General features: G+C 39.9%; 1 protein-coding gene across 2 annotated transcripts in view; it reads left to right on the top strand.

The window, feature by feature from the left end:
* The window catches only part of arhgap5 (Rho GTPase activating protein 5), a 47,320-nt gene extending 22,856 nt beyond the window's left edge, over nucleotides 1–24,464 (top strand). For both annotated transcript variants that reach the window (XM_075448803.1, XM_075448804.1), the window contains exons 4-7: nucleotides 10,031–10,108; nucleotides 17,009–17,140; nucleotides 21,544–21,649; nucleotides 23,743–24,464. In XM_075448803.1, coding sequence (XP_075304918.1) covers nucleotides 10,031–10,108; nucleotides 17,009–17,140; nucleotides 21,544–21,649; nucleotides 23,743–24,061 — 635 coding nt within the window. In that variant the 3' untranslated portion in view covers nucleotides 24,062–24,464. The remainder of the gene's footprint in view (nucleotides 1–10,030; nucleotides 10,109–17,008; nucleotides 17,141–21,543; nucleotides 21,650–23,742) is intronic.
* Nucleotides 24,465–24,870: the final 406 nt, after the last annotated feature.

Here is a 24,870-nt window from a genome sequence, read left to right on the forward strand (position 1 = left end):
ATTGTCCATGTGCAGGCATTTAAGGAAATGTACTAAAAGATGAACTTGTGGATGCTCAGCATTGTCAATTTTATCTGTTGTATTATGGAGTTCGTCTTTCCTTCTGATAATTTGGAAAGTGTGAGGGCTATGTGACTATTCGTTTAGGTGATGGTTTATAGCATCTCGTGTCTGCAGCAGAGTAATGCGACCTTGTACAATTTCAACCAACCTGAAGGCAGGAACACACTTAGCTAGTTTGAAGCGGAGGAGGGTCTAAAGCACGCACACTCTGGATAGCTTGTGTGTGTGTGTCCGCACGTATGTGTGCATGTGTTGGTAAGTTATAGCATGCGTGTATCTTTGTCTTGAGGGCAGTTTGTGCAGAGTGAGAAAGGGGGTGGGAGGGCAGTGAGTAAGAGGCTCGTGCTCTGCCACCTGGCTCCAAGGCAGTCATCTGGTGTAATGGGGCTTGTGTGTAAGTGCATGTGTGACAGGGAGAGTGTTCTATTAGTTTGCCTTAAAAAGCCCTTATGTTTCCCTTCTTTCTCCTTTTAAATGTTCTCATGTTTTCTGGAACAATGTCACTAGTGAATATGTGAGAATGCTGACAAGAGTCACAGGCAGGCTGCAAAGTGAATAGTAAACAAGGCACTGAATGCATTCAAGTGACCAAGCTTGAGAACAGGATTTGCAATCTGAAGTTAAAAACCGTTCATTTAAAGGAAGGACTCCTGGCATAGTAATCTGAATAATTTATCGTTGATCAGCTGTGAGATCTGCTTTTAGATTGAAGGTGGATGCTTAAACAGCAAAATGAATGTAACTAACTATTAGGTCGGATCATGATAAATTACTATGTGCCAGAGTTCGGGTTCAGCTGTCACTACGGCTTTTAACTTCAAAGAGATCGGTGTCATTTCCAGTGCTTTGTGTGATTGTTTTACCAAGTTGGGTCCCCATTGGATCATTGGTGGGTGAGATTCTGTCCGGTCAACACATTTTCAGGTTACCTTTGAAGTCTAAAAGAGAAGAAGTTGGAAGAAAGACCCCATTTTAATTTCCTTAAGAGCTCAGGGTGAGAAAAAGAGTGGAGTAGTCCTTTAACAGCGGCAGAGAATCTGTAATGTGATTTTAAAATCTTGCTGTGACAGACATGCCGGTCGGCTCCTTTGAGAGCCACTGACCTCACAGAACACTTGCTGCAGGCTTCTCTCTCTCTCTCTCTCTCTCACTCTCACTCTCACTCTCACTCTCACTCTCACTCTCACTCTCACTCTCTCTCTCACTCTCTCACACACAGTGTTTCTGATGATGCAGTGACTTTGATGAAGGTCTCTTGAGGGGGTTTAGTCAGCCATGTTGTACAACACAAGGTGCTGACTCTGTCTGCCCCTCTCCTCCTGAATACCAGAGGAATATCTTTCCTCCAGTGTCTCTGACTCTCTTATCCTCCATCCTGTGATCCGATCAACTTCACCTTGCTTTCTTTTTTGTGCCCTAAACTTCTCCCACCCATCCTTCCTCTCCATGCCCGCATTGTTCTATTCCTCTTTGTCCAACTTCTTTTGCCCCAGTTCCATCTTTCTGTATTTTCTGTCCCCCTTCCTTATCTCCTCCTCAGATGCTTCTGCTCTTCCGTTATGCTCTCATTTCCCATTGCCTGCTTTCTGTCTCTCTCATCTTTTCACCATCTTTGCCCTTTGCTTTTTTCCCCTCTGCCCCTCGCTCCCTCTCTCTTCATCCATTCTTACCCTCCAGTTCATCCTTTTTTCCTTAGTTCATTTCTCCCTTCTTCCAACTTCATTCCATTATTCCTCCTTCCCCCTCATAATTTTCTGTTTTGCTTTCCCCTACTCCATCTTTCTCTTTCACTGCCCATCTCTTCCATCAATCTAGCTGTAAATTTCCCTGTTTTGCTTCATCTCCTTCTATTTAGTCATTTATCCTCACCCTATCTCATTCTTATCCTCTCTTCATTACCTTTCTCTGCCCTCTCTTCCTTTCACCGTCTATACGCCCACCTCTCTCCGGTAAAGCTTTTTTCTCTTTCTCTCTTCTATCTCACCACATCATAGGCTTTTCCATCATCTTTCCTCCTCCATCACTTTGTATTCCCAAAGATGAATGTATGTTGTGTTGTCAGTCACTAAAAGTGGACAGATTCACGAGTGTTGGATTGTAGCACACAGATTTCACCACTTGTATTAAATCTTTAAAAGGTTGTCATTGATATCACATGAAATTTTAAAGAAAAAATCAACAATCTTCCTATACTGCTCAGTGTTAAACTGAGATATTGTAGAAACACAAGCAACTTCTTTTGTACACAAATCTTCATTGAAGAAATATTTTCACCATCTTCTCATTTGGAGATGAGGGGTCATGTGACACTTCAGTTATTATTGTAAATAATGATAAAGTGGACAGTTTAGATTTACATCTTCCATGGCTACTGAACATATTATTCACAGATTCTAAACATTAATTATTTAACCGAATGTAGTATTCATCAGTAAACGATATCATCTCTTTTTCAATATAAACCAGCTACTTTTTTTTTTTTTTTTTAATTCTGAGGCTTTCAAAGCATTGTTTCTTCTATCTCACTGCATAAGATACACTTAGTAATTGAACTACATCAACAGTTCATGTTGAGATAGGTGATAGCTGATGCTTTGGCAGCTTTATTTATAATACTGGCCCATCTATTATAGTTATATCAAAAATTAGTGTGCATGAATGCGTGTCTGCTGCTTCTGTTGCTTGCTGAACAAATGAAAGCTGCCCTTCTGCCAACTCACTCATTCACGTACAGTTCAACACACACAATCTACAGCTGGACATTTTGTTGCACAAAAACAAAGTTGGACAATATTAAGGTCATTTGCAGAAACACATTTGTATTTATCGTCAGAAATCACCTATATTGTGGTTTCAGGCTCTTGTCGACTGGAGTAAGCGATGGTGATGGAATATTACAACTTGTCACTGCTTTATTGGTTTATTTTAGTGACACCCCCCCGTACCTAAAGTTACTTGAATTGTGATTTTGTCCATGATGCTATAGTTATAACATCTGAATATTGTTAGAGACGACCGTCTCCCCATGCTTTAATCAACCTTGAGTGTTGACATAGTCTTAATTGGCTGTTTTTAATTTCTGATGTGTTTAGTCAACTGACATTGACTGTGAGAAACACAATGTGGGTTTGTTTTGTGATGTTGATTTTGTCCAGTTTAGTTCAGACTGACACAATGATATACGTGTCATGAAAACATGCTTAATTGGTAACCTAATGGTATCCTTTGTTTGCATGTTTTGAAGAGTAAATAAGCTGCTGCTTTCAGTTTCCAGGTCATTTCCAAATTTTGTGCTGACTGCACTCATGGTATCCAGCACCTTTTGGTCTAGAAACTGAATAAAGTTAAAGATGAATTTAACCAATGGCCTCATTTTTAAGTTTTGTACCCTTTTATTATTATTTTCTTTCACTTTTTTTTACTATTATTGTAAATTCCTTTGGCTTTTCTGTCTTGAAAATTTGATATCGTAACGGCTTTAATGCAGGCATGATAATTAAAAAGAAGTGATGCAACTAATTACTGTCTTGGGAGTCAGTTACTGTTGAGTCAGTTAAATGTTCAAAGCTTTGATACATTCAGGTTAGTCCTAGAATCACATTTTCATCTTTAACTCATTGGCTGCCAGCCATTTTCAGTTCAGAGCCACCCATACTGCCAAGTGTTTTTCAGTATTTTGACTGATTTTCCAAGACCCACAGAAAAGTGTGTCTTATGACTATGTACACACCGATATTACCAAAAGAAAGAGTAGACTCTCTTCTTTGATCAGGAAAAAAAAGTTTGTTTCTACCATTTTCAGTCCTTTAGTAATAGACAGTAGAACATAGGTTGGTTTCACCAAAATCAGCTGTTTGACCCAAAAAACGGAGAAAACACGCTTTTTCTTTTTTTGTGAATAGTGGCACTGCTGCCACCTTGCGGGTAATTTTGCCAGTATATTCTCTGTTTAGTGTTTACAAGCCTAAGATTTAGTGACAAACTCCGCTAGATTGTCCCCCAGCCCGCTCCGTTAAAAAACGCAATTGACGTCTATAGACGTCTTTGGCAGTGAACGTTTTTTTTTAAATTGACGTCTATAGACGTCAATGGCACCGAAAGAGTTAATTGATGGGACAGAAATAAAAGGACAGTGATACTTGGTTTGGACAAATGTTAGAATACAAACCTCATCTGGAAGTGTGCACTGTGCAATCGGGATTTTTTTTATGAAATTGATTTTAAAAGTCCTGAAACGCAGAGGCGGCGAACATAAAAGGGTGACTAAGACGAATGTAGGTTATCTTAATTTCAGTGGTAGGATTATATCCATCTCCTCATCCTCACTGCTGAAAGGACTTGTTCTCAATCCTGTCTGCTCACACTTTACTGCGTTAATGAGGCATTTATATGGGAGAGGACTACATTGTAAGATTTTTTTTTTTAAACATCCTTCCTCGTATAAGACAAAAAATAATCCACCTTCTCTACTCAGATGTCATAATATCAGAAATAGGACCAGTTTAAAAATGGTTTTGTTTTTTGGTTGTGGTTTCTTGAAAATCTCTTCAAATAAAATTAGAGTGAAAAATACACCTGGTTCTGCACCTGCTAGATTGGCAGTTTAGGTTTAAAAAAAGGAACTGTGCATGTATTGTCTTGTTAGTAAAACCTTTTTATCTATCTGGTTGCATTCTACTGTTGATGGCAATAGAAAACCCACTTTTTCTTAATAGTCTCCTTTCTCTGAGATTATTTTTGAGCCACTGGTTTAGGCTAGATGAAGCGTCTCCCGAGTGAAAATACTGCATGGAAACTGCTTGTTGTAGATGGAGGGTTTGCTTCAGTTGGTATCACAGCAACGCATGACTGGTGATTGTGATTTGACAGAGATATTGGTTTTCTGCACAATAAGAAGCCTTTTTCACACAGCAGTCCCGCCATTTTGGCTCGAAAAAGACGTTCTCATTAAAGGGATAGTTCGCCTCTTTTGACATGAAGCTGTATGACATCCCATATTAGCAATATCTTTTAATAAATTTGACTTGCCCCCCGCTGCGTCCTGTGAGCCGAGTTCCAGCCTCGTTTTGGCGTTGACGAAGGTAGTCCGGCTAGTTGGCTGGGGCTTAAAAAATAAAGCGTTTTGCTTCTCAAAACAATATGTGTTCAAAAGAGTAATACATTTGCATCACAAAATCGTTCATCCAGAAAAAGTCACACCTCACAACCGCTTGGCGCTATTTTCTCTCCCTTTGTGATGTCATACAGCTTCATGTCAAAAGAGGCGAACTATCGCTTTAAGCCACTGCGAATTGCTTCATGAGGATGTTTGAACATGTTTAATTTTTTTTTTTTATATATATATATATAGACCAAACAGCAGAGGCGCAGCACCACATCAGTGCGTGCTTTCACACAACAAGCTGGTATTGCAGAGTAGCAGAGTGATAACGGTGTTGTTGGTAAAGCGCCATGTGCTACACATAAGCACCTCCCACTGAGCACACGTGGTACATACAGCTGTGTGACTGCCTCTGTTGTTGGATGCATATCAGTGGTTCATCAGCTTTAACCCACATTCCACCTCCGCACAGGCAAACGGTGGAACAAAGGCCCATCTTTTCGCCTTGAACATTTAGAGATTACTTGAATTATTGGAATTTTGTGATTTTGCGATTAATCTGTGAATTTTTTCTTTATGGGTCATGCTTATGTCGTCTGTTTTGTATGTGTGGATTCAAGGATACAAGAAGTTGCACAAAATAATGGCAAATGGCAGTGGTTGCTGTCTGACTGATCTCAGATCATATTCAGTCTGTGAATGGTGAGCCCTACTGCAGTTAGCCATATGGAACTTGGCCTATTTCAAGACGGTACTTATGAATGTTTCAGTGTTTTTTTTTTGTTTTTTTTTTTAACTTTACAAAGAAATTACTGCCAGCTTTTGATTAAAATTATGAGATTTAGACAGAAACAGAAAGTGTGCATGTGATGAAACTCGATTTACTTGATTTAGCAGTTGCAAACTCTGCATGTGTTTACTGACTGTGATCTCCTGTCCAATCATAAAGATCTCTGACTGCAGCTGTGGCTCTGTTGCCTGCTGGGACTATGTTGGGTGTGTGTTTGGGTATGGATCTCATTACCCAAGATGCCCAGATATTAAATCATGCACACGCACAAACTCACACACTCCACTCACTCCACTCACTGCCTTCATATTGATTTATATTGACCCATGGTTGTGCGGTGGGCCTGTCATTAAATTAACACACCACTAAAGAAACTGATGGCTCCACCAGGCCACAACTTTAACTCTGTGTGTATGTGTGTGAGTTAAAAAAATAAAGACAAAGAAACAACACACCTTGGGTCATTACTTGCATACACATAAAGCCATGCTCTTTCTGACACACACACACACACACACACACACACACACACACACATTTTCCATTCTCTCTAGAGGAAGGTTTTGGCAGCAGGATGACTTCCAGACCTTAAAGCTCAGTTCATTACTTAGCCCAGGGATTGTGGGAAATATCGTGTTCACTCCACTGGGAAAAATAAGCCCTTTTACCTGCACATACATTTTCCATCAAGGAGTCCGTATTTGTTGCCTTGCAATATCCTATCTTTGCATCCGATTCCAAACGCAATAAACATCTTTTGAAAATGGTTTCTACAAATGTGTGAAAGGAATTCCTAGATATAATTCCCAGACATAGCACCAAAGAATGACTACTGGGAGGAATTTCATGATGTTGCAGAACAATGTTTGTGCCCTTTTTGACGGTAAAAACGTCTACGCAATTGTCACCAAAGAGTGTTTTTTAGCGAAGAAACCCTTCTGATCGTATCATCTGTACATCTATCAAAGATACGAACAGGTCAAACCTATAAGCTTGTGGAGAGATGTTACAGGAACATCTGAATTTTGCTGTCAGGTTTTTTTCCCCCTTTTCTGTCCTATTGTTAGTCCCCTTCAATAAATTTGTCCTCACCCGAGGGTCCTGAATAATGGAAGACAGCAGATGGGCTTAAGGAAATATTTGTCTAGATTGTTCACCTTAAAATATAAACACCTAGATTATTCATTCGTTTATCTTTAATCTGATTACCTCAGTGCTGTCAAGACTTCTATGTCAGCATCTTGAAGTCTTTATTGTAATGAGAATAATCTGTTAAACGGTAAACACATGAGCATAGGTATTCATATTTTGAAGTTACAGTAAACACAGCTCTAAGATGTCTCATAATGGAAGTGCTCTTATAGTATCCCTTCAGTATTAAAATCTTTGTGAATCAACCCCACAGCACTCCTAACTGCATGATTATTCAGTGTGTGTGTTTAAGACTTAGAATTAGAAATAGTCAGTGATTTACTTTCACTTATTAAGCTTGCTTCCTGCCCGCCCCCAGCAGATGGTTATCACGGCAATAAAATGACTGTGGCAACTGGCCAATGGGCAGAGAGACAGGTAGAGAGAGAGAGATGGTGAAAGAGATGGAAAGATCGAGATGAAAATGAGGAGTGATGATACAACTGTGTGTGTCAGGAAATTAGATCACATCACAGTAGGATGACTCTTATCAAGTTCCAACATGCAAACGTGAACTCCACTGCTAACTTCCTTCCCAATAAATCTGCTCTTTGAGTGTTTGTACTCTGTTACATCCTGTTTGAAAATCAAATGTTCTCTCAAGGACACAGAGATGTTGACATTTTGTCAAAGGGCATTGAAGGGTTCCAGTTAAGGTCAAGTGAATAAACGATGCTGCATTCGGTGTGCAACGAAAAAAGAAACCATGACCTGTCTGTGTTACATAAATCTATAAGCATTTACTGGTAAGTGCGTGTGATAGTCATTAGAAAGTAGCAGAAGAATAAAAATGATAGATTGCACAAATTAAATTGTTCAAAAATGTTTTTAAATAGTATTTTTTTTTAAAACATAAAAATGTTTGACAAGTGAATACATTGAAGACCAAAACATTCCTAAATGGACCATCTGTGATGCCGTATTAAATTCTACCCATTGGAATGCTAGTTCACAAGTTATTAAATCAGATTGATTAGACTGTATGTGATGACTCTAGCAGTCAATATTTCAAACTCATTGTAACCAAGCCTTGCTCGCTTTTGTCTTACCATACAGCTTTCATGTTTTGTTGATTTGTTACACGGCGGAGTGATGGAGGGGCTCTGATGTTTGTTGTGAACTCCATACGAGTTCAATTGGCGCATAAAGTGTGAGCTGACAATTTGCAGTTACCGACTGCAGGAAGGCTAATTAAAACATATGGTTTGAGTTAAAACATTGTACAAGTTTGAGGGGGGGCAGTATCTGCAGCTTTGACATACCCTGCTAGCTTTCTGTGCTTGATGAACAGCATCTGCTTTGAATAGACTTCTTCTAAGGTAAAAGTAACAGGAGTTAATAAAAATGGAAACACTGCCACAGTCCCAGTGAGTTCCACAGATAAAACCTTGTAGCGTATGCCTCACTTGGAGCCCTTTTCAGCTCATTTTGGGATCTGAGCCATGACAATTCCACTTCAGGAACCAGCCTTTTTGCCATGGAATTTAATTTTTTTAGGTTTTGTGGTGTGCGGTTGGCTGTTCAACATAAAAGTCTGAAAAAGAAAAGCAAATCAGCAACAACCAGTCTGCTCATATGAGGGCACACTCTGGTTGGACAATGATTCAGAGGAATGTTTTGATGAGGCGTTGCTCTACTGTGTAATTCATCTTAAATAAATGTGTCATAAGGCTGAAGGTTTAACCTTTTGGTTGTAATGGTGTAAATTCATGTAATTCTTCACAGATACAGTAATCTGAACACATTTAATGTGCAACAACAGAGCATTATAGATTAACACTGTTTGTTTAACTTTAATACTTTTCAAATATGGTTAATTAACGAATTTGCTCAAGTTTCTGATTAGACTGAGATAATTCACCCAATATGCTGCTTGAATATGTTTTTTTCCCCATTGTTAAATTTAAGAGGTAAGACGGTGTGTTCAAACACACACATACCAACTGACTCACACATACCCCTTCTCTTGCTCACAGTTGACATGATTTACTTGAGTCCATTAATGCTGAATTTACATAATACATCCTCTGTTTAACTGCATCTGCAGGGGCGCAACACACACACACACACACACACACACACACACACACACACAGGCATATATACTGCAGTGTGAGTGACCTTGCAGCAGCCACAGAGCAGAACATTTAGTTTCTATGAATTTTGTGTGTGTTGTTCACATGATAGCTGTAACAAAAAGGTATGGATATGGTTGTAATTACTGACAATGCAACTTAAAGGGAGGTGTTTCTTTTAAAGACTTTTTGAATATCAAGGTCATCCCAGTTTATAGCAAAATTAACGTTTTACAACGCAGTGGCTGGTAAATAACTTAAATACATAAATAACTCAGGAGATACAGATGAGATGGAAAAAGTCAATTAAATGCAAACTTACAGGATCTCTACAAACTCCACCCAGCTACTTACCTTCTTCATTCTTTAGTGCTGTATTATGTAGTTTTGCTCAAAGTTGGTGTTTATTGTCTTACTACAGCAGTTCTAAACATGTCTATATTGTTAGAAAATTAAGCATTTTTCATTTTAGTATTTTTATTTTTTATTATTCTGTTCCATGAATACTGCAGCTTATTGCCTCAATTATTCAGAACCACTTTTTAGGTTACATATGGAAAGAAAACAACAAATGATCATTGCAAGCATTTAATGCACAGACAGGGAAAGTTTGTATTTGTGGCCTTCATTTCAAGTACCCTTAGTATGTGGTAATGGAACATCACATTAACACAAATAATGAATTATCCTCCCTTCTGTTTGCAGATCTGCTTTCATTTCCTTTTAACAACTTCTTGTAAAATGCTGCTTCAAGTCCACGTGAAGGCTGTCAGAATTGTTATTGAACATGTCTGCTATCTCTGTTTGTAGGTCTGACTACAGAGGGCTTGTACCGTGTCAGCGGCAACAAGACGGACCAGGACAACATTCAGAAACAGTTTGATCAAGGTAAAACGCTCACCAAGATGCATCCGTGCTCACAGCACAACCTTCAGAAATACCCCGTCGGCTGCAGAAACCCGGAGAGACTGAGTGTAACTGGAGTTTCAAAGCACAAAGGCCAAAGGTTTTATTATTTTCACTGAACGGGTCTCTAAATTATGCTCCTATAAACTGAAACTCTGCCGTTTAAGAACTCGGGAGTTTTTCAAGAAACACTTCCCCAATCAAGCAGCACTTGTGTGATGTATGCAATAAATTCCGCCTCAGAGAGAAAACTCCAGAGGATTGATTACAAATCTGACCGTGCGGCAGCGGCACTTAAAGAGGAACATATGCTCTGTACAGCAGAGTTAAACCTGCGCATGATGGTTGGTTAGCTGCCAAAATAGCTGTAAGAAAAAATAAAGTCACCGCAGGCAGAAATCACTATCACATGGTCCGGCATCTTATAGCCAAGCAATGAAATATGCAAGATTGCCTGGGATGGAGCTAAAAAAAGCATCTCATTACTTCTTTCCATCTCTGTCATTGTGTTCTATCAGTTCATGCAATCACTTTGTTATACTTCAGTGTTTCAGATTATATAGTTTCTCAGATATCATTTTAGATATTAGAAGCGATTTTGTGCAATTTTTGTTCGGACAAACATGTTGACAAGTATTTTAAGTCCTATTTTTGTCGAACTAACACTGACAATGGTTCATTGACAATAATTTCAATAATAATACTTTTTTTTCCAATTTCATGTAAACATTCAGTTATTTAGACAAATTAGTTAAAGTCTTTGTATGGATCATGCAGACTGCACTATCCATCTCCGTTACAGAGATTCAGGAACTAGGAAAGTAACACATTGCGATGTATATTTGGGTGATTTCACAACAATTATTTTTAGTTAGTTTTAACCAAATATGAACACTGAACATTGCCACTTTAAAGGGATACAAGGTAGTATAGCGGCAGTATAGCGATCTCTACTGGTCAACCTGAAATGCTACACTGTCGTAAAAATGCCCACCTTCTCCCCGCCCCAAAGCACAATGAATGTATGAGACCTCTGACCTATTCGTGCAACCTGGCAGATAAACGACAGCGACCATGTCTTCTGTACATTGTCCGTTTTTCCTATGATAATTTGGTTGTTTTGCATGTTTGTATTATACACACCCACTAACTAAACATCGTGGCGAATGCTGCCGTTGTGTTATTTAGTCAGTGCAGTTAGGTCATCTGATTCACAAGTGTAGACTGCCCACGTAAGATACTATAATCAGAGATTTTCTGAAGAGAGAACTCAAGATAATATGCTATAATCCTGTTGCTGGAGGAAGTGGCCGGGGACAGCTCGTCTGGGTTTCTCTGCTCAGGCTGCTGTCCCCGCGACTCGACCCCCGGACAAGCGGCAGATAATGGATGTATGGATGGACTGTTGCTGATCTTGAATGGGATTCTTCCCTCATCATGGTGTATTCGTGGAGTGATTCCTTTGTATTAGCAGACACTTACAAAAATTACATCTTAGACAGATGCGCGCAGGCACTACCAACACACGCCGCAATAAACGCAGACTAGCTCTACACTATTCCGATTACAATCACAAATTAATCAATTTTCATTTGTAGATAACAATTCTTGTTCGGATTAAAACGCTATTCTTATTCTAATCAGGTCAGTCCGTGTATTTCTGAAGCTAGGCTATGTCTCGAACTCAGGAGGAATTAGAGCACCATCATCACCTGTCTCTTCACGATCTAAAACGCAGATCACTATGGTAGATGAACAAGATCACGCTTGGAGAAATTTCACAAAGATGGGAAGTACCAACATCGAACGTTTCATATTCAGTCTGTGAAAGGCAGAATATGAAACGCTTGGTGTTGGCTCTTCAATGCAAGCGAACACATAGCTACAACTACAGCTAGCATACAGTACCTAGCTAAGTGCCGTAAACACAAACGACTCTTCTCGCGCATCACGACACTTCAGAAGCGGGTCGCTCCTGCCGAAGTTACATATGGGATTTTCAGCATACAGACCCCTGTTGGGAGCGAGACAGGCTTCATTCGCTTTCCATTGACTATTTTAACCTTTGGTAAATTCCTGAAGGCTATAATTTTAGGTGAAAATGCTTCCTAGTGCCCCTTTAAGTGGTTATTTTCCTATCTGCATCAGGAAAGCCCATGTGTGGATACATGCCAGGTGATATAATGGCCAGCCTATTCAACTGTGCACACTGGTTTGAAAGGTGACATCAATTAGAATCATCTGACTCCATTTGGTCATTTTCTGTGTATTTTTTGCTGTCCCATCCATCTGCAAAGACTGATAAGCAATGCCCTGAAACATAACCCTTTCAAAGAATGACTGATTCGTCTTTCCAGACACACCCCCAGATGTGGCTGCAGCTGTCCAAGACAGTCTGGGCCTTCTGCTGCACTTTGGATAACTCCATGCATGTGTTGCGTAAACCTAATGTTGGTGCTCATCTTAAGAAAACTAAAAGTAAAAGTATTCCACCACAGAGGCGACTTAGGCATTTTAGGGTGGCTCTCATCACTGGAGCTAAATGTGTAAATCTCTTTGCGGACAATCTGCTATTTAAACCAATTGGCCTCACTGTCATTAAGACGACTGACTACTGGCTGCATATATACTGAAAATATTTTTACGAAAATAATAGAATTGAAAGAATTACAGCACACACCATGTTACAGTCAGAAGCCCTGTTGCTTTAATATCTTCCCAATTTCCTCAGTTTACTTCCTCATCTCCCCCTCTTCCCTTCCTGCCCTGTGTCCTTTGTAAGTTCCGTTTTATATTTCCTGTTGTTTAAAGCCCTTTCTTCATTGCTATCCATTTCCTTTAGAGTATTACTAGCTCAGTCTGTGTTGGCAGTCTTTCAGATTCACTGCGACAGCTTTTTGTCTTACCTTAGGGCCTTGTCCTCTTTTTCTCTCTCATCCCAGTGCCATCAGGCTATGTAGTTTGTAAAAAGAACAATTACTCACCTTTTTTTCTTTTCTTTCTTTGGGTATTATTTTGCTTAACAAGATTATTTTTTCATAATAACCCTCAACATTTATGTAAATGTAAATGGCATCAAGGCACAAAAAGAACAACTTTACGGGCTCTGAGCTGGAAGTTCTGCTTTCAGAGATCCAAAAAAGAAAATCTGTCATTTTTAGCAGTGTCAGCAGTGGAAATACGAGACCTGCTAAAGCGAAGAGATGGGAAGTTGTTAATTCCGTGTCACTTGTAGTCCTGTAATGTCACCGGAATAAATAAGAAATGGTTTGATATGAAAATGGCTTAAAAAAAAAAGTCTTGCCAAGGCCAGGCGCTCGATGACTGCAACTAAAGCCGTGCAATCAGTTGTTGCCTCATCATGATGGCTCTTTGATAGGGCACTCCATGAGGGGGGTCTTCATGGCAATATTGTGCAAAAACGCATATTGTGCCTTCTCTGGGCTATAGAGCAGTTTGCACTTCCCATTGACCTTGTTATGTACAGAGGCAAATTAACCTTCAGTCAGTGCATAATTTAAGTCGAACAGAATAATGTCAGCGTCATTATGGGGTATAATGTATATGATTAATTTATGCTTGCTTCAAAGTAATTAAATATACAATCCATTAGTCAAGCAAACTTGATTCGAATAACAGCGGACTATTTTACATGACTCCTGGATCACTCGTAAATTCTGTTCATACCTAAAAGAAAACTTAAAATGTGAAAAAATTGGTGAATGCGCAAGTTCTTTTAAATCACTCATACGCACGACTTAAGAGCAAATCTATTCGTACGAACGGTTCTTGCAACGAGGCCCATTGTAATTTAACTCATTGGCTGCCAGCCATTTTCAGTTCAGAGCCACCCATACTGCCAAGTGTTTTTCAGTATTTTCACTGATTTTCCAAGGCCCACAGAAAAGTGTGTCTTATGACTATGTACACACCGAAATTACCAAAAGAAAGAGTAGACTCTCTTCTTTGATCAGGAAAAAAAAAGTTTGTTTCTACCATTTTCAGTCCTTTAGTAATAGACAGTAGAACATAGGTTGGTTTCACCAAAAGCAGCTGTTTGAAGAAAACACGCTTTTTCTTTTTTTGTGCAAAGTGGCACTGCTGCCACCTAGCGGGTAATTTTGCCAGTATATTCTCTGTTTAGTGTTTACAAGCCTAAGATTTAGTGACGAACTCCGCTAGATTGTCCCCCAGCCCGCTCCGTTAAAAAACGCAATTGACGTCTATAGACGTCTTTGGCAGTCAGCGTTTTTTTTTTAAATTGACGTCTATAGATGTCAATGGCACCGAAAGAGTTAAGTGGTCAGAGTGGAAAGTAGACTACTGCACCTCCTGTTTGCTCTGTGATCAGAATTTAGATAACCCATAACATGAGACTAGGACCATGTAACAGTATTTTTCAGACTGTGAGAAGGTGAGCATTAAGATGGACAAAGCATTTGCAAGAAACAGGATGTGGTGGGTAAAATGAGTGAGACAAATGACTCATTCAGTGTAGTGGAGTTTGAAGCCAGAAGATGGCTATCTGTTTTTAGTGTGTAGGACACATATGTCTGTGCTCTTCTGGTGGGAGGGGCTTCAGGGGGAGGGCTGTATTTTTTAATTTTAATGTTTATATTTGCCTTATTCGGGTAAATGACGACGTATAGATTTTTTCTGTGTGACTGGAACAAAAGAGAAAAACATGATTGGGCTGTTCTGTTCCTCGTCTTTCAGCAGGAATAATGAAGTAGGCAAAAGGATTGATTGAACTGAACATGTTTTCAGCTCGAGCCCCGCTGCTCCACCACCAGAGAAACACTCAGGACCCTGTGCCTCAATACAGACTGACAATAACCACTGTTAACTGTGAGCAGAGAGAAGCTCTGTTCTCCTGCTCAGACACAAAGCTCAGCTGTGGACTTCGCTGCCGCAGCACCATACTCACACACTCTTTCCGGTTTGTCTCATACTGTATGAGAGCGGATGGGCACAGGACTCACGTTGGCTTAACACCGATGTAACAGGGTTCACTTAAGACACCATTTAACTCTTCACATTTGTGTCGATTATTTTGTATTCTCCGCTGCATAGAAATTAAACGTGAAAACTCAGCCCACGGCACCCAACCGTTAGCAGTTTTCTTGTACTCCACAGAAGCCAGATTTTTGCTGTTTATTTAGATCTTATGATGTATCTTAACTTGTAGTCGCCCTCACTCCATGACAGAACTGTCGACTGACTGCTAAGTACAAAGAATGTTGTATTATGTGAGTTCATGTCCTCTCCAATTTTTGCCTAAATGTAATCAAGTAAATCCTATTGTGGATAAACTCAAACTCAAAATTTTAAATCTAAACTTATAATGATGTATTTTTTTTACTGGGATTGGAATATTTACAACTTTTACCGCATAAGTAGTCTTCTAAAAAATGTTTCCATATGAAATAAATATCAGTTTGACGCAAGTTAGCTATGTTTCTAAAAACAAAGTGTAACCAATGATAACTAACTAATGATAATCAGTGAAATGCTTCTTGACACACAGCTCTGTCATCCACTTGCCAAAGTGATGCTTTTGCCAAGGAAAGCGTCAAACCCCTAATAAGGAAGCTGTATTTCTGGAAAATGAAACCATTCCTTGTATTAAAGTTCTAATCCACACAATGATGAGGGAAAAAAAGCACTCAGCTGTGCTGACCAGCTGAAGTTAACATCAGAATTACATATTGATAACTTGTCAAAAATAGCCATCTTCGGTTGTGATCATGGCCTTGCAAACTGACCAGCTGAGTCTTTAAGGAAGCCCACTGCAGTCTCTCCCTTTGCAAATTGTATATAATACCCTGAGCAGCTGTGCATTTGTCAGTGGCAGGGCTGGTCAAACTCATCCCAAAACCCTTCAGTTTGGTTTAGATTGGGTTACTTAGGTATTCTCCAGTTTGCCGGGTGCAAGTAGTCTCTGCACACTGTAGAGATGTGATTGTTCTACTTTGTGACAAATTTGGGACCTATCAAATGGCTTTCTGAATATATAGCATGACACAGCAGAGATTAAGTGATACTGTTGGTTCAAGATCCCCCACTTTGCCAGGAGTAGAGCATCCCCTAACCATCACTGTTCTTGTCCTCTGCTTTGGGGTAGAGTTAGCGCATTGACACCTAGAGTGATCGTGTCTAGGTCTATGTAAACAAGTGTAACGGTAGGAAGTTCTTCAACTGTGATGCATTTGGGCATACAACTCTTTTTACGGTCACCCTCAGAGGGACGAATATGGTCCTTGACCAGCTTGAGTTTTGTTGTTTTGGGAACGTAAGAGCGGTTGATTTTCTCCAAACTCTGCCTTGCAAGTCTTCTACTTGTAGCAGTCTCCTGGTAGTGGACTTGGGTCATTAAATTGAGCTTATGTGTAGCTGAGGAACAGTTAAGCGTCTGTCACATAAAAGAAATACCCTCTGCTATGTAGGTTATTTTCAGCCTCCTTCTTACAGAGCAGAAAGTGAGGTGATTGTGAGTTAACAGTTAAAGTAGGTATTTAAAGGGAGTCACAGATACGATGTCCGTAATGTTGTTGTTGCTAAGAATTTTACGTTTAAGCATTCATTTACACTACTGTTTGTCATTAAAACTGACAAAGCTTTGCTTCGAAGCTTGAACATTTTTAACACTTTAAAAAGATACAGAGACACCAGTCCACTAGTGTTACGAGTACAGCAATTCTACTCATTTTCTGTATTGCCCAATGCTGCAGTGTGCTGTACATTATTTGCATTTAAAGCAGAGCTGGAATCCAGCAACATGCAGAGGATGAAACAAATGCTACGAAGCAAACTCCAGAAGCCAAGTTACCTTGTAATTCTGCTGCTGAGATGTTTTTTTTGTTTCTCTCTCTTCCCCTGTAGATCACAGTATTGACTTTGTAGTGATGGATGTGGCAGTGAATGCTGCTGCTGGCGCGCTGAAGGCTTTCTTCGCTGACCTGCCCGACCCGCTGATCCCCTACAGCTTGCACCCGGAGCTGGTAGAGGCTGCAAGTAAGAATGATACATAATGTATTTATGTGGAAGAGAATAAAATTTTTAAAAAATCCCTCCGGATGGCCACTGGGCTCAAGGGAAAGGCTTAGTTATTTTTTGTAAAAAATATATTGAATCAAACTTCTGACATACAGTAGGGAGGATGCAGGACCTTTAAAGTCTTTCAGAAAAGCACCATTTTACTTTCTTGGTGGAAATGAAAAATGTTTCTGCTTTATAGCAGTTAATGGTTTGTGTGCCTTTGCTTAAAGACTTTAACCCAGCGTGATGTCTGGCCAACAAATTACACCCTCTTGCACCTGGAAAGGTCACTAATAAGCATTTAGTCTTAATCCATTCAAAAACTTTGGTATGAAGACAAAAGTTTGTAGTTTTCTTTTGTCTTTTGAGCAGGGATCAAAAGTTCGAGTGTTGCCGCACGTTTTGCTTGTTGTGACAGAAGTAGGCTTAACTGTGACACATTGAATTAAACAGATCTGAATTCTGAATGTGCAATAAAAGACAGCAGCATACCTGCAAAATAAAAAGACTGTACCACAAATTCATACCAATGCAAAGAAACTCTGCACGCACGCACACACACACACACACACACTTTCCTTCAGTCAGTCACTGTTAAGAGGCTTTTTTTTTTTTTTGGCCCCCGGATTCTGTCAGACATCCACACTCCGCTTAATATGTGTGTCCTGGCTGTCTAGCTATACTGAGTGCTGGGGGAAAAGAAAAATAGGCCCAGGAAAGCAGATTAATGAGCCAAAAATATACTCAAGAAGAACTGTATACTTATTCCTCTCTTACTTTTTGTCTTTTTTTCTCCCAATATAGTCTTTCCTCACTTTTCCTTACTTTCTTTCAATATTCTCATCTTACCACCTCTGTGTTGTTTTTTCCTTCGACAGAAGCCTTTTTGGGAAAAGAGGGTTGACCACAGAAGGCCGCTTATGTTGTTTATCCTGCCGTTTTATTTATTCATTTTGACAACCATTTCATTTTGGTTCTAGATTGTTCTGTGAAACATGATTGGGCTTTTCTCTGTTCTTGCAGTTTTACATGTAAAATATAGGTTTCTTTTAGGCCACTATATATCACAATAAAGTGATTTTGATTAGCTGCCAGGTGTAAACCTCTTGGAGGAAGGTGAAGGTGATTTAGGGTCAGTGTCCTCCTGGAAAGGACTGAAACAGATTTTCCACAAGAACATCACTGTATCTAGCACCAAATATCTTTCCCCTCAATTCTGACCAGTTTCATAGTCCCTCCTGATGAAAAACATCCCCACAGCATGATGCTGCCACCATCATGCTTCACTGTGGGGTGGTGTTCTTTGGGTGATGCGAGGTGTTTTGTTTATGCCAGACTTGGAGTTTTCCCTTAATGGCCAAAAAAGTTCAGTTGTCGTCTCTTCTGACCAGAGGACCTTCTTTCATATGTTTGACAAGTCTCCCACGTGCCTTTTGGCAAACTGTAGAGTTGCTTACTTTTTCATTTCTCTAAGCAATGGCTTTTTTTTTTTTTTTTTTCCAGGCCACATTTCCATAAAGCCCAGCTGTGTTGAGTGTACAGCTTAAGGCCGGCGCACACCTTTACGATTCGTGTACGATTTTGTCGGCCCGATGACTTCGCATGGGAATCGTAAAGGTGTGCGGTCGTTTCATCGGATCAAATCAAACATGTTTGATATTTCCGTACGGATTTTCCTTGTGCCGAATACAATCGTATGTGTGTGCGGTCTCTGTTCCGATGTCATCGCGCAGGATTATTTAAACAGCCAATGGGAATAGCGCACTTAGTCACGTTGGACGACTAGGACATTTTCAGTTTGAAAGTCACGTGATTTGTGGCTTCCTATTTCGGTCATGTGATAACATTCGGTCAAAAATATCGTAGGTTCGCAAGTGTGTGCGGTGGACGTGAGAGCGTGTCAAATACGGTCCGAAATTGTTATGCCGATCACCCGACAAACGATGCAACGATGACATCGTAAAGGTGTGCGCCTGCCTTTATAGACAGATAAACAAGTCTCCTCCGTCTTTGTGGCCATTGTTGTTAATGCCTTCTTGCGTGAGTTTCACTGGATTGTCGTGGTGCCATATTCTCTCCATTTTGTGATGTTGGATTTAATGTTGCTTTCCAAAGTTTTTTGATATCTTTTTACAACCAATCCCTGGTTTGTACTTCTCCACAGCTTTGTCCCTGTCCTCTTTGGAAAGGTCTTTAATCTTCACGGTGTGTCACTTGCCCAGTGGTGGCTCTTGATTTGTGGTGTTGCAGACTTTCAGAACCGGTGTATTTATACTGAGATCACGTGACATGCAGATTGAACAGAGCTGGACCTTATTTAACTATTTATGTGACTTTTGAAAGTCATTTGTAGCACCAGAGCTCATTTAGGGGCTTCATAGCAAATGAGTTGAATACATAAGCACACAACACTTTTGCTCTTTTTTCTTCCCCACCATCTAGTTTAGAACTGAGGAAGCTTTTCGGATGACAGGCAAAACAGAAGTCGTCCAGTTGCCCTCATACAAAAAAAAATCTAAACAATTAGTTTTTTTCTTAAATTCTATTTAAATGACAGGTTGTGACACAAAAGAAAAAAAATACCAAGGACAGTGAATACTTATAGCAGCAGCAGGGGTCCTGGCAGTGGTGATTAAAGCTTTACCTAAAACCATTCCCTTTCTTTCATCGGCTCATTGAAGCTACAGCATTGTGAGTTAGTGTCAGACTGATGTATAGTTCATAAAAGGGGATTAAAGTGTTTAATTTGTCCAGTGGTAAACTGAGTTGAGCTGTGACAGCATGGAATTATGACCTCTCGCAGCCATTGGAGGGTCATGGTCTCTTGACTGTTCGTTAAGATGATTGATGTTGTGCAGGATAATTAAATCTGTGTGGCGTTAACTCGTATGGCTGAAAACCTAAAAATGTAAATGACTTCCCTTTGGTCCAGAAATGTCTGGAATAGCCTGGAGAATACTATACTAGCCAGGCTTGCGTGTTGTTAAAGAGGCTTTGTTGTGACACTCAAACAGCAGAAGCTACTCTCTCACATTAGCTTTTTGAAGTATTTCAAGGGCAAAAAGGTTTGGCTCCAACAATCCTGGATTCTCTGGACATGCTACAGAATCTTAAACATTTAAACACATTCCTCTCCAGAAATACTGTGATATGTGTAAAAACGGCCTACTTTGAGATATTCTGGCAAATGGTGATTAAAGAAAATTGCAAAACTGATGAGTCGGTTATTAATTATCCCCATATATTGCAAGTTTTAATTATCCCCATATATTGCAAGTTTTAATTATCCTGGATGCACTTTCAGTTTTAATATTTCCTTTTGTTTTATTGTTCTATTGTTGTTTCATTATTTTGTTTGCACACATTATGGTACAAATGTTAGCTTATTTTTTAACATTTACTGTCTTTCTGTTCTTTCCTTTTTGCTGTTGTCCTGTTTAATGTTGTTTTGTGGAAGAGAGCATAAGGTTGTGCTGCAAAGCGAGATTAAAGAGTTAGCGGCTTACAGTCAAAAGCTTTGGCACACTTACCCATTTACATGGTTAAGTGTGAGAAGTAAAGACAGCCATGACAGACATGTGATTTGGGTGAGACAAAAAATGGCAAAACACTTTTTTATATCTATTAGAAATATATTTGCTGTCTTCTGCAGTTTTTACCCTTCTAACATGTATAACATAACAGTGTGTAACATTTTTCTCCTTTTTAATCATTTATTTATTTCTTTGCAAGGAAAACCAAAAAGGCCTGGTAGTGCTGTGTTCAGGTTCTGGGAAATCATTGAAAAGTGTAGGAATCTTGACATTTATCCCCCCCAAAATGATAAATTACTGTTGTCAACACTGCACCCAGAATACCAACAAAAGGTTGATGTAGAATGTTCACCCTGCTTGTGATGAATAACAGTTTAAGTGGCATGACGAGAGAAGTCTTACGTAATTTTCATCTATAGAGAACGATGAAAGCAAAGGATTTCTTGGTTTAAAAAAAAAAAAAAAAAAAAAAAGGGTCAGAATATTGACCATCACCAGAACAACTTTGAAAATAGATGGAACATTCAGAGGTTTTCTAGTTCAGTTCAGTAAAAAGCCTTTCAACTTTTTATTCTCTTTTAGCTGCTGTGATTTTAATGAAATGTGTCTTTGTTTTTGTAGTCAGTGACTACTGAGTAAGCTGCGTAAGACCTGCCAGAATCATGCAATCGTGTTGTTGCTGCCAACAAGTGTTGCTGCTGCTGTGTGTTTGTGTGCAGTTTGAGAGCTGCTCTTGGCACCATCTCAGCCTTTTGTTTCCAGAGTATAATTTCTGCTCCCCAGAGAGAATGTTTGTAAAACGTCTTCTGTATTCTCTCCCTGTGTGTATTTGTGTGTTTGTGTTAGAAATCATGGACTACATTGAGCGCCTGCAGGTCTTACGAGAGATTGTGAAGAAGTTTCCTTCCGTCAACTACCAGGTCTTCAAATACATCATCACTCACCTCAACAGGTAAAGAAAAAAAAAAAAAAGAGGCTAAGGCACACTTACACATGCAGAGATAAACACACTCCCACCAATCTTTGGAACACACTCAGACATACATAAGGTCGATATGACGGAAAATGAAACAAAAATGAAAGCTGCCCAGCTGTAACCAACATAAACTGAGACATTTAATATCAATAGACCACTAAGCTGTATGTTTTATGTCTTGTGACATGTTGCCTTCACTCTGCAACTACTGTGAAAGCTGCATTGTTTTTCATACTCCGTCAATATGTTTGCCAGGAAATGTTTTCGCTGGTCATTGTTGCACAGAATCAATTCGCTGACGGTTACCTTACATGTGAAGTAAAGGCACCTCCCCAAAACATCCAATGTGGATAGTTTGATATGTTCATTTCGGAGCCTAAATTGATATTCTCTCGTTTCCATGCATGCGCAAGTCACGCTTCTGGTGTGAAACTGGCAAAACAGTGGCTCAGGGAACATGAAATATCATTTTCTCTCGTGCACCGGCCACCACAGCATCCTTATCTTGACCACACTGAAAATGTTTGTGTTGGAAAGACTTAATGCAGGGGTCCGACTCTCCCATTACGATACAAATTCTTGGTAAAAAGAAAAATTTTTTTACGCAACTAAGGATGGAAAAGAGAGTTGTGACATTGCATAAACTATAAACATAAATTGAAACAATTCCATGGCAAATGTGGCGTAATCAAAAATAAAGTTGGTCTGATGGAATTTAAGTGTATGCCTTTCGTTTTGGCCAAAATTCCGAAACCAGGTCATTAATCTTATCGGTCAGTTAAACATTCAATTCAGTTGATTAATGCCTGGCAAATTTTTATCCGATGACTACAACAACAGCACATTTAACAGTCAACACGCAACCCATACAAACTCCTTCAATACGAAACGCTTCTTCTGCGTGTCTCATAAACGGCTTTTAAGGAGCGACCCTGAAGACAAACATTTAGCTGAGCACTTTGTGTTTTTATGGAGCTGTGTGCTGGACGTTTTGGACATTTGGTTTTTGACAAACTTTTGAACCCAAGTTAACTTATTATTGTAAATTTTTATCTCGGTGAGCCTTATGATTCGGCTGAAACGTCTTTCTTTCTTCCTTCTCTGTAACTGAATTGTGTTGCACATCTGGATCAGTTTTAAATTGCACAGGATATTGATGAACCCCGCAAATTTGCTCAAGTCGCTTTAAATACGCGACATGAGAGTATCTCTGTGTGTGGCCCTCTGAGTCTTACTCATTTATACTCGTGTTTGTGGTTTGTGGGGCCTTTTAACGAGGACTTGCTGTTAGTCATCAGTTAATTTGTTTGACAAATGCCCGTCTGAATCAGAATGGGACATTCCAGTGCGACACACATCTCATGGATGTGTCCTGTAACCTGAAGAAGATTTGTTTGACAAAACCGGCTCATTTTCTTGTTTTTGCCTTTTCTCTCTTGGGTTCGCGCTGGTCTCTGTGACAGCTGACAAATTCTGTTTACTTTATCACATACACATCAGTCATTTGATCATTTATTTTGGTAATGAATCAAATTTGAGGCGGGGGTGGTTCAGCGAGCCAGAGCAGGAAAAGCTCTGTTAATGAAGTTAACAGAGCTAATGAAGAGTTAATGAAGGTCATAGTTGTATGAATACAGCACATCTTGATGTCCTGTTGTAATGTTATCTTACAAACTTATATTAATCATCCGTAAACATAATTAATTCTTAGATTTTGTCTTACGTAGTTCGATACTCAGTGTGACTTGCTTGTAGATTATTGTGACATCATTTCAAGATATATAGTGATATATACTGATATCGAACTTTCGATATCATTAAGATTAGAGATTTTTCATTACTTGTCACGTTTCCCCTTTTCCATTGGAATTTTTTTTTAACAAGGAACTCAGAAATTCTGGAAGAAATTGGATATGTCCTGAGTGTTCTGTGTAATAGCGGAACAAGAAAATAACTGACAGGATGTTTGTGTGTTCTGTTGGTTTCGTCTCAGGACCAGTTGATATCGGTGTTGTGGGGTTGAAAGTTTAGTTGTCGTAACCTGTTGTGTGAAACTGTTTAATTGGCAGGGTGAGCCAGCACAGCAAGACCACCCTGATGACCGCCGACAACCTGTCCATCTGCTTCTGGCCCACTCTGATGCGGCCCGACTTCGAGAACAAGGAGACCCTGTCGACCACGAAGCTGAACCAGGCCGTCATCGAGACCTTCATCGAGCAGAGTGACTACTTTTTCCACGGCGGTGACGTGGCTGAGAGCTCCAGCAGTGAGGGGACACCGCCGCCGCATTGCCACAACATGGTGGAAGCTTTGCTGCCGCTGCAGCTGCCCCCACCTTTGCAGCCGCAGCAGATCCAACATACCCTGCCCCCCGACCCACTCATATAACAGCCAGATTAGCCTGCTGGGAAGTTGGGAGTTTGTCCGTGCTTCCAGCTACCTGTGGGTGACAATCGGCAGGAAAGTTGGAGGTCGTCCTCTGCTTTGCAAAACGCTGGTCAGCTGATTAAATGAGGAATGAAATGACCTGCTTGGTGATTTTTGGAAGATTCATCAGCTGCTATTTGTCATCTGCTTTGAGCTGAATGAGCTTTGGGGTTTAGAGACACACTGACCGTTTGTTGGGTCAATGCTAATCTGTGAGATCTGCTCAGCCTACGAGGTAAATCCTGGATTAGAGAATTACAATTGCACGTACCTTTTGGGGCGGATTTTTTGGATCCGATTGTCCCTTTCATGACACAGAAGCAGAGAACGGTTGGTGAATGAACTGTTTTGATTTGGCACATAACACCAGTCGTTTAGCAAGGTCAGGCTTAGACTCTGGGGACTCTTGGACATATTTAGGCAAAAATAGATTGTCCTTTTACCCTGATGGAATAGCACACTAGGGTCTTGTGGCCCTATTAAGCCTCACGCTCCTTATCTCTGCCCAGAGACACGAGAAAAGGGAAGTTAAATCTCCGACTGCCTCTCTAATCTGAACATCTGATATTGACTAAATGGTTACCTGACTCGTATGTGGACTGTAGGGGTTTCAGTCTTCCTGCTATTTTCAGCACAGGAAAACATTTCTTCTTCTTCTTTTCACCCCAAGTCAGTTAGAGAAAACGAGGGATCGCCGAAGACACTAAATGTCATTATTGCTCACAAATGGATGGTTTGTGAAGGCGACACCTCGCAGAAATGTGTGCATT

The sequence above is a fragment of the Odontesthes bonariensis genome, chromosome 17 (assembly GCF_027942865.1).
Source record: "Odontesthes bonariensis isolate fOdoBon6 chromosome 17, fOdoBon6.hap1, whole genome shotgun sequence".
NCBI lineage: Eukaryota > Metazoa > Chordata > Actinopteri > Atheriniformes > Atherinopsidae > Odontesthes > Odontesthes bonariensis.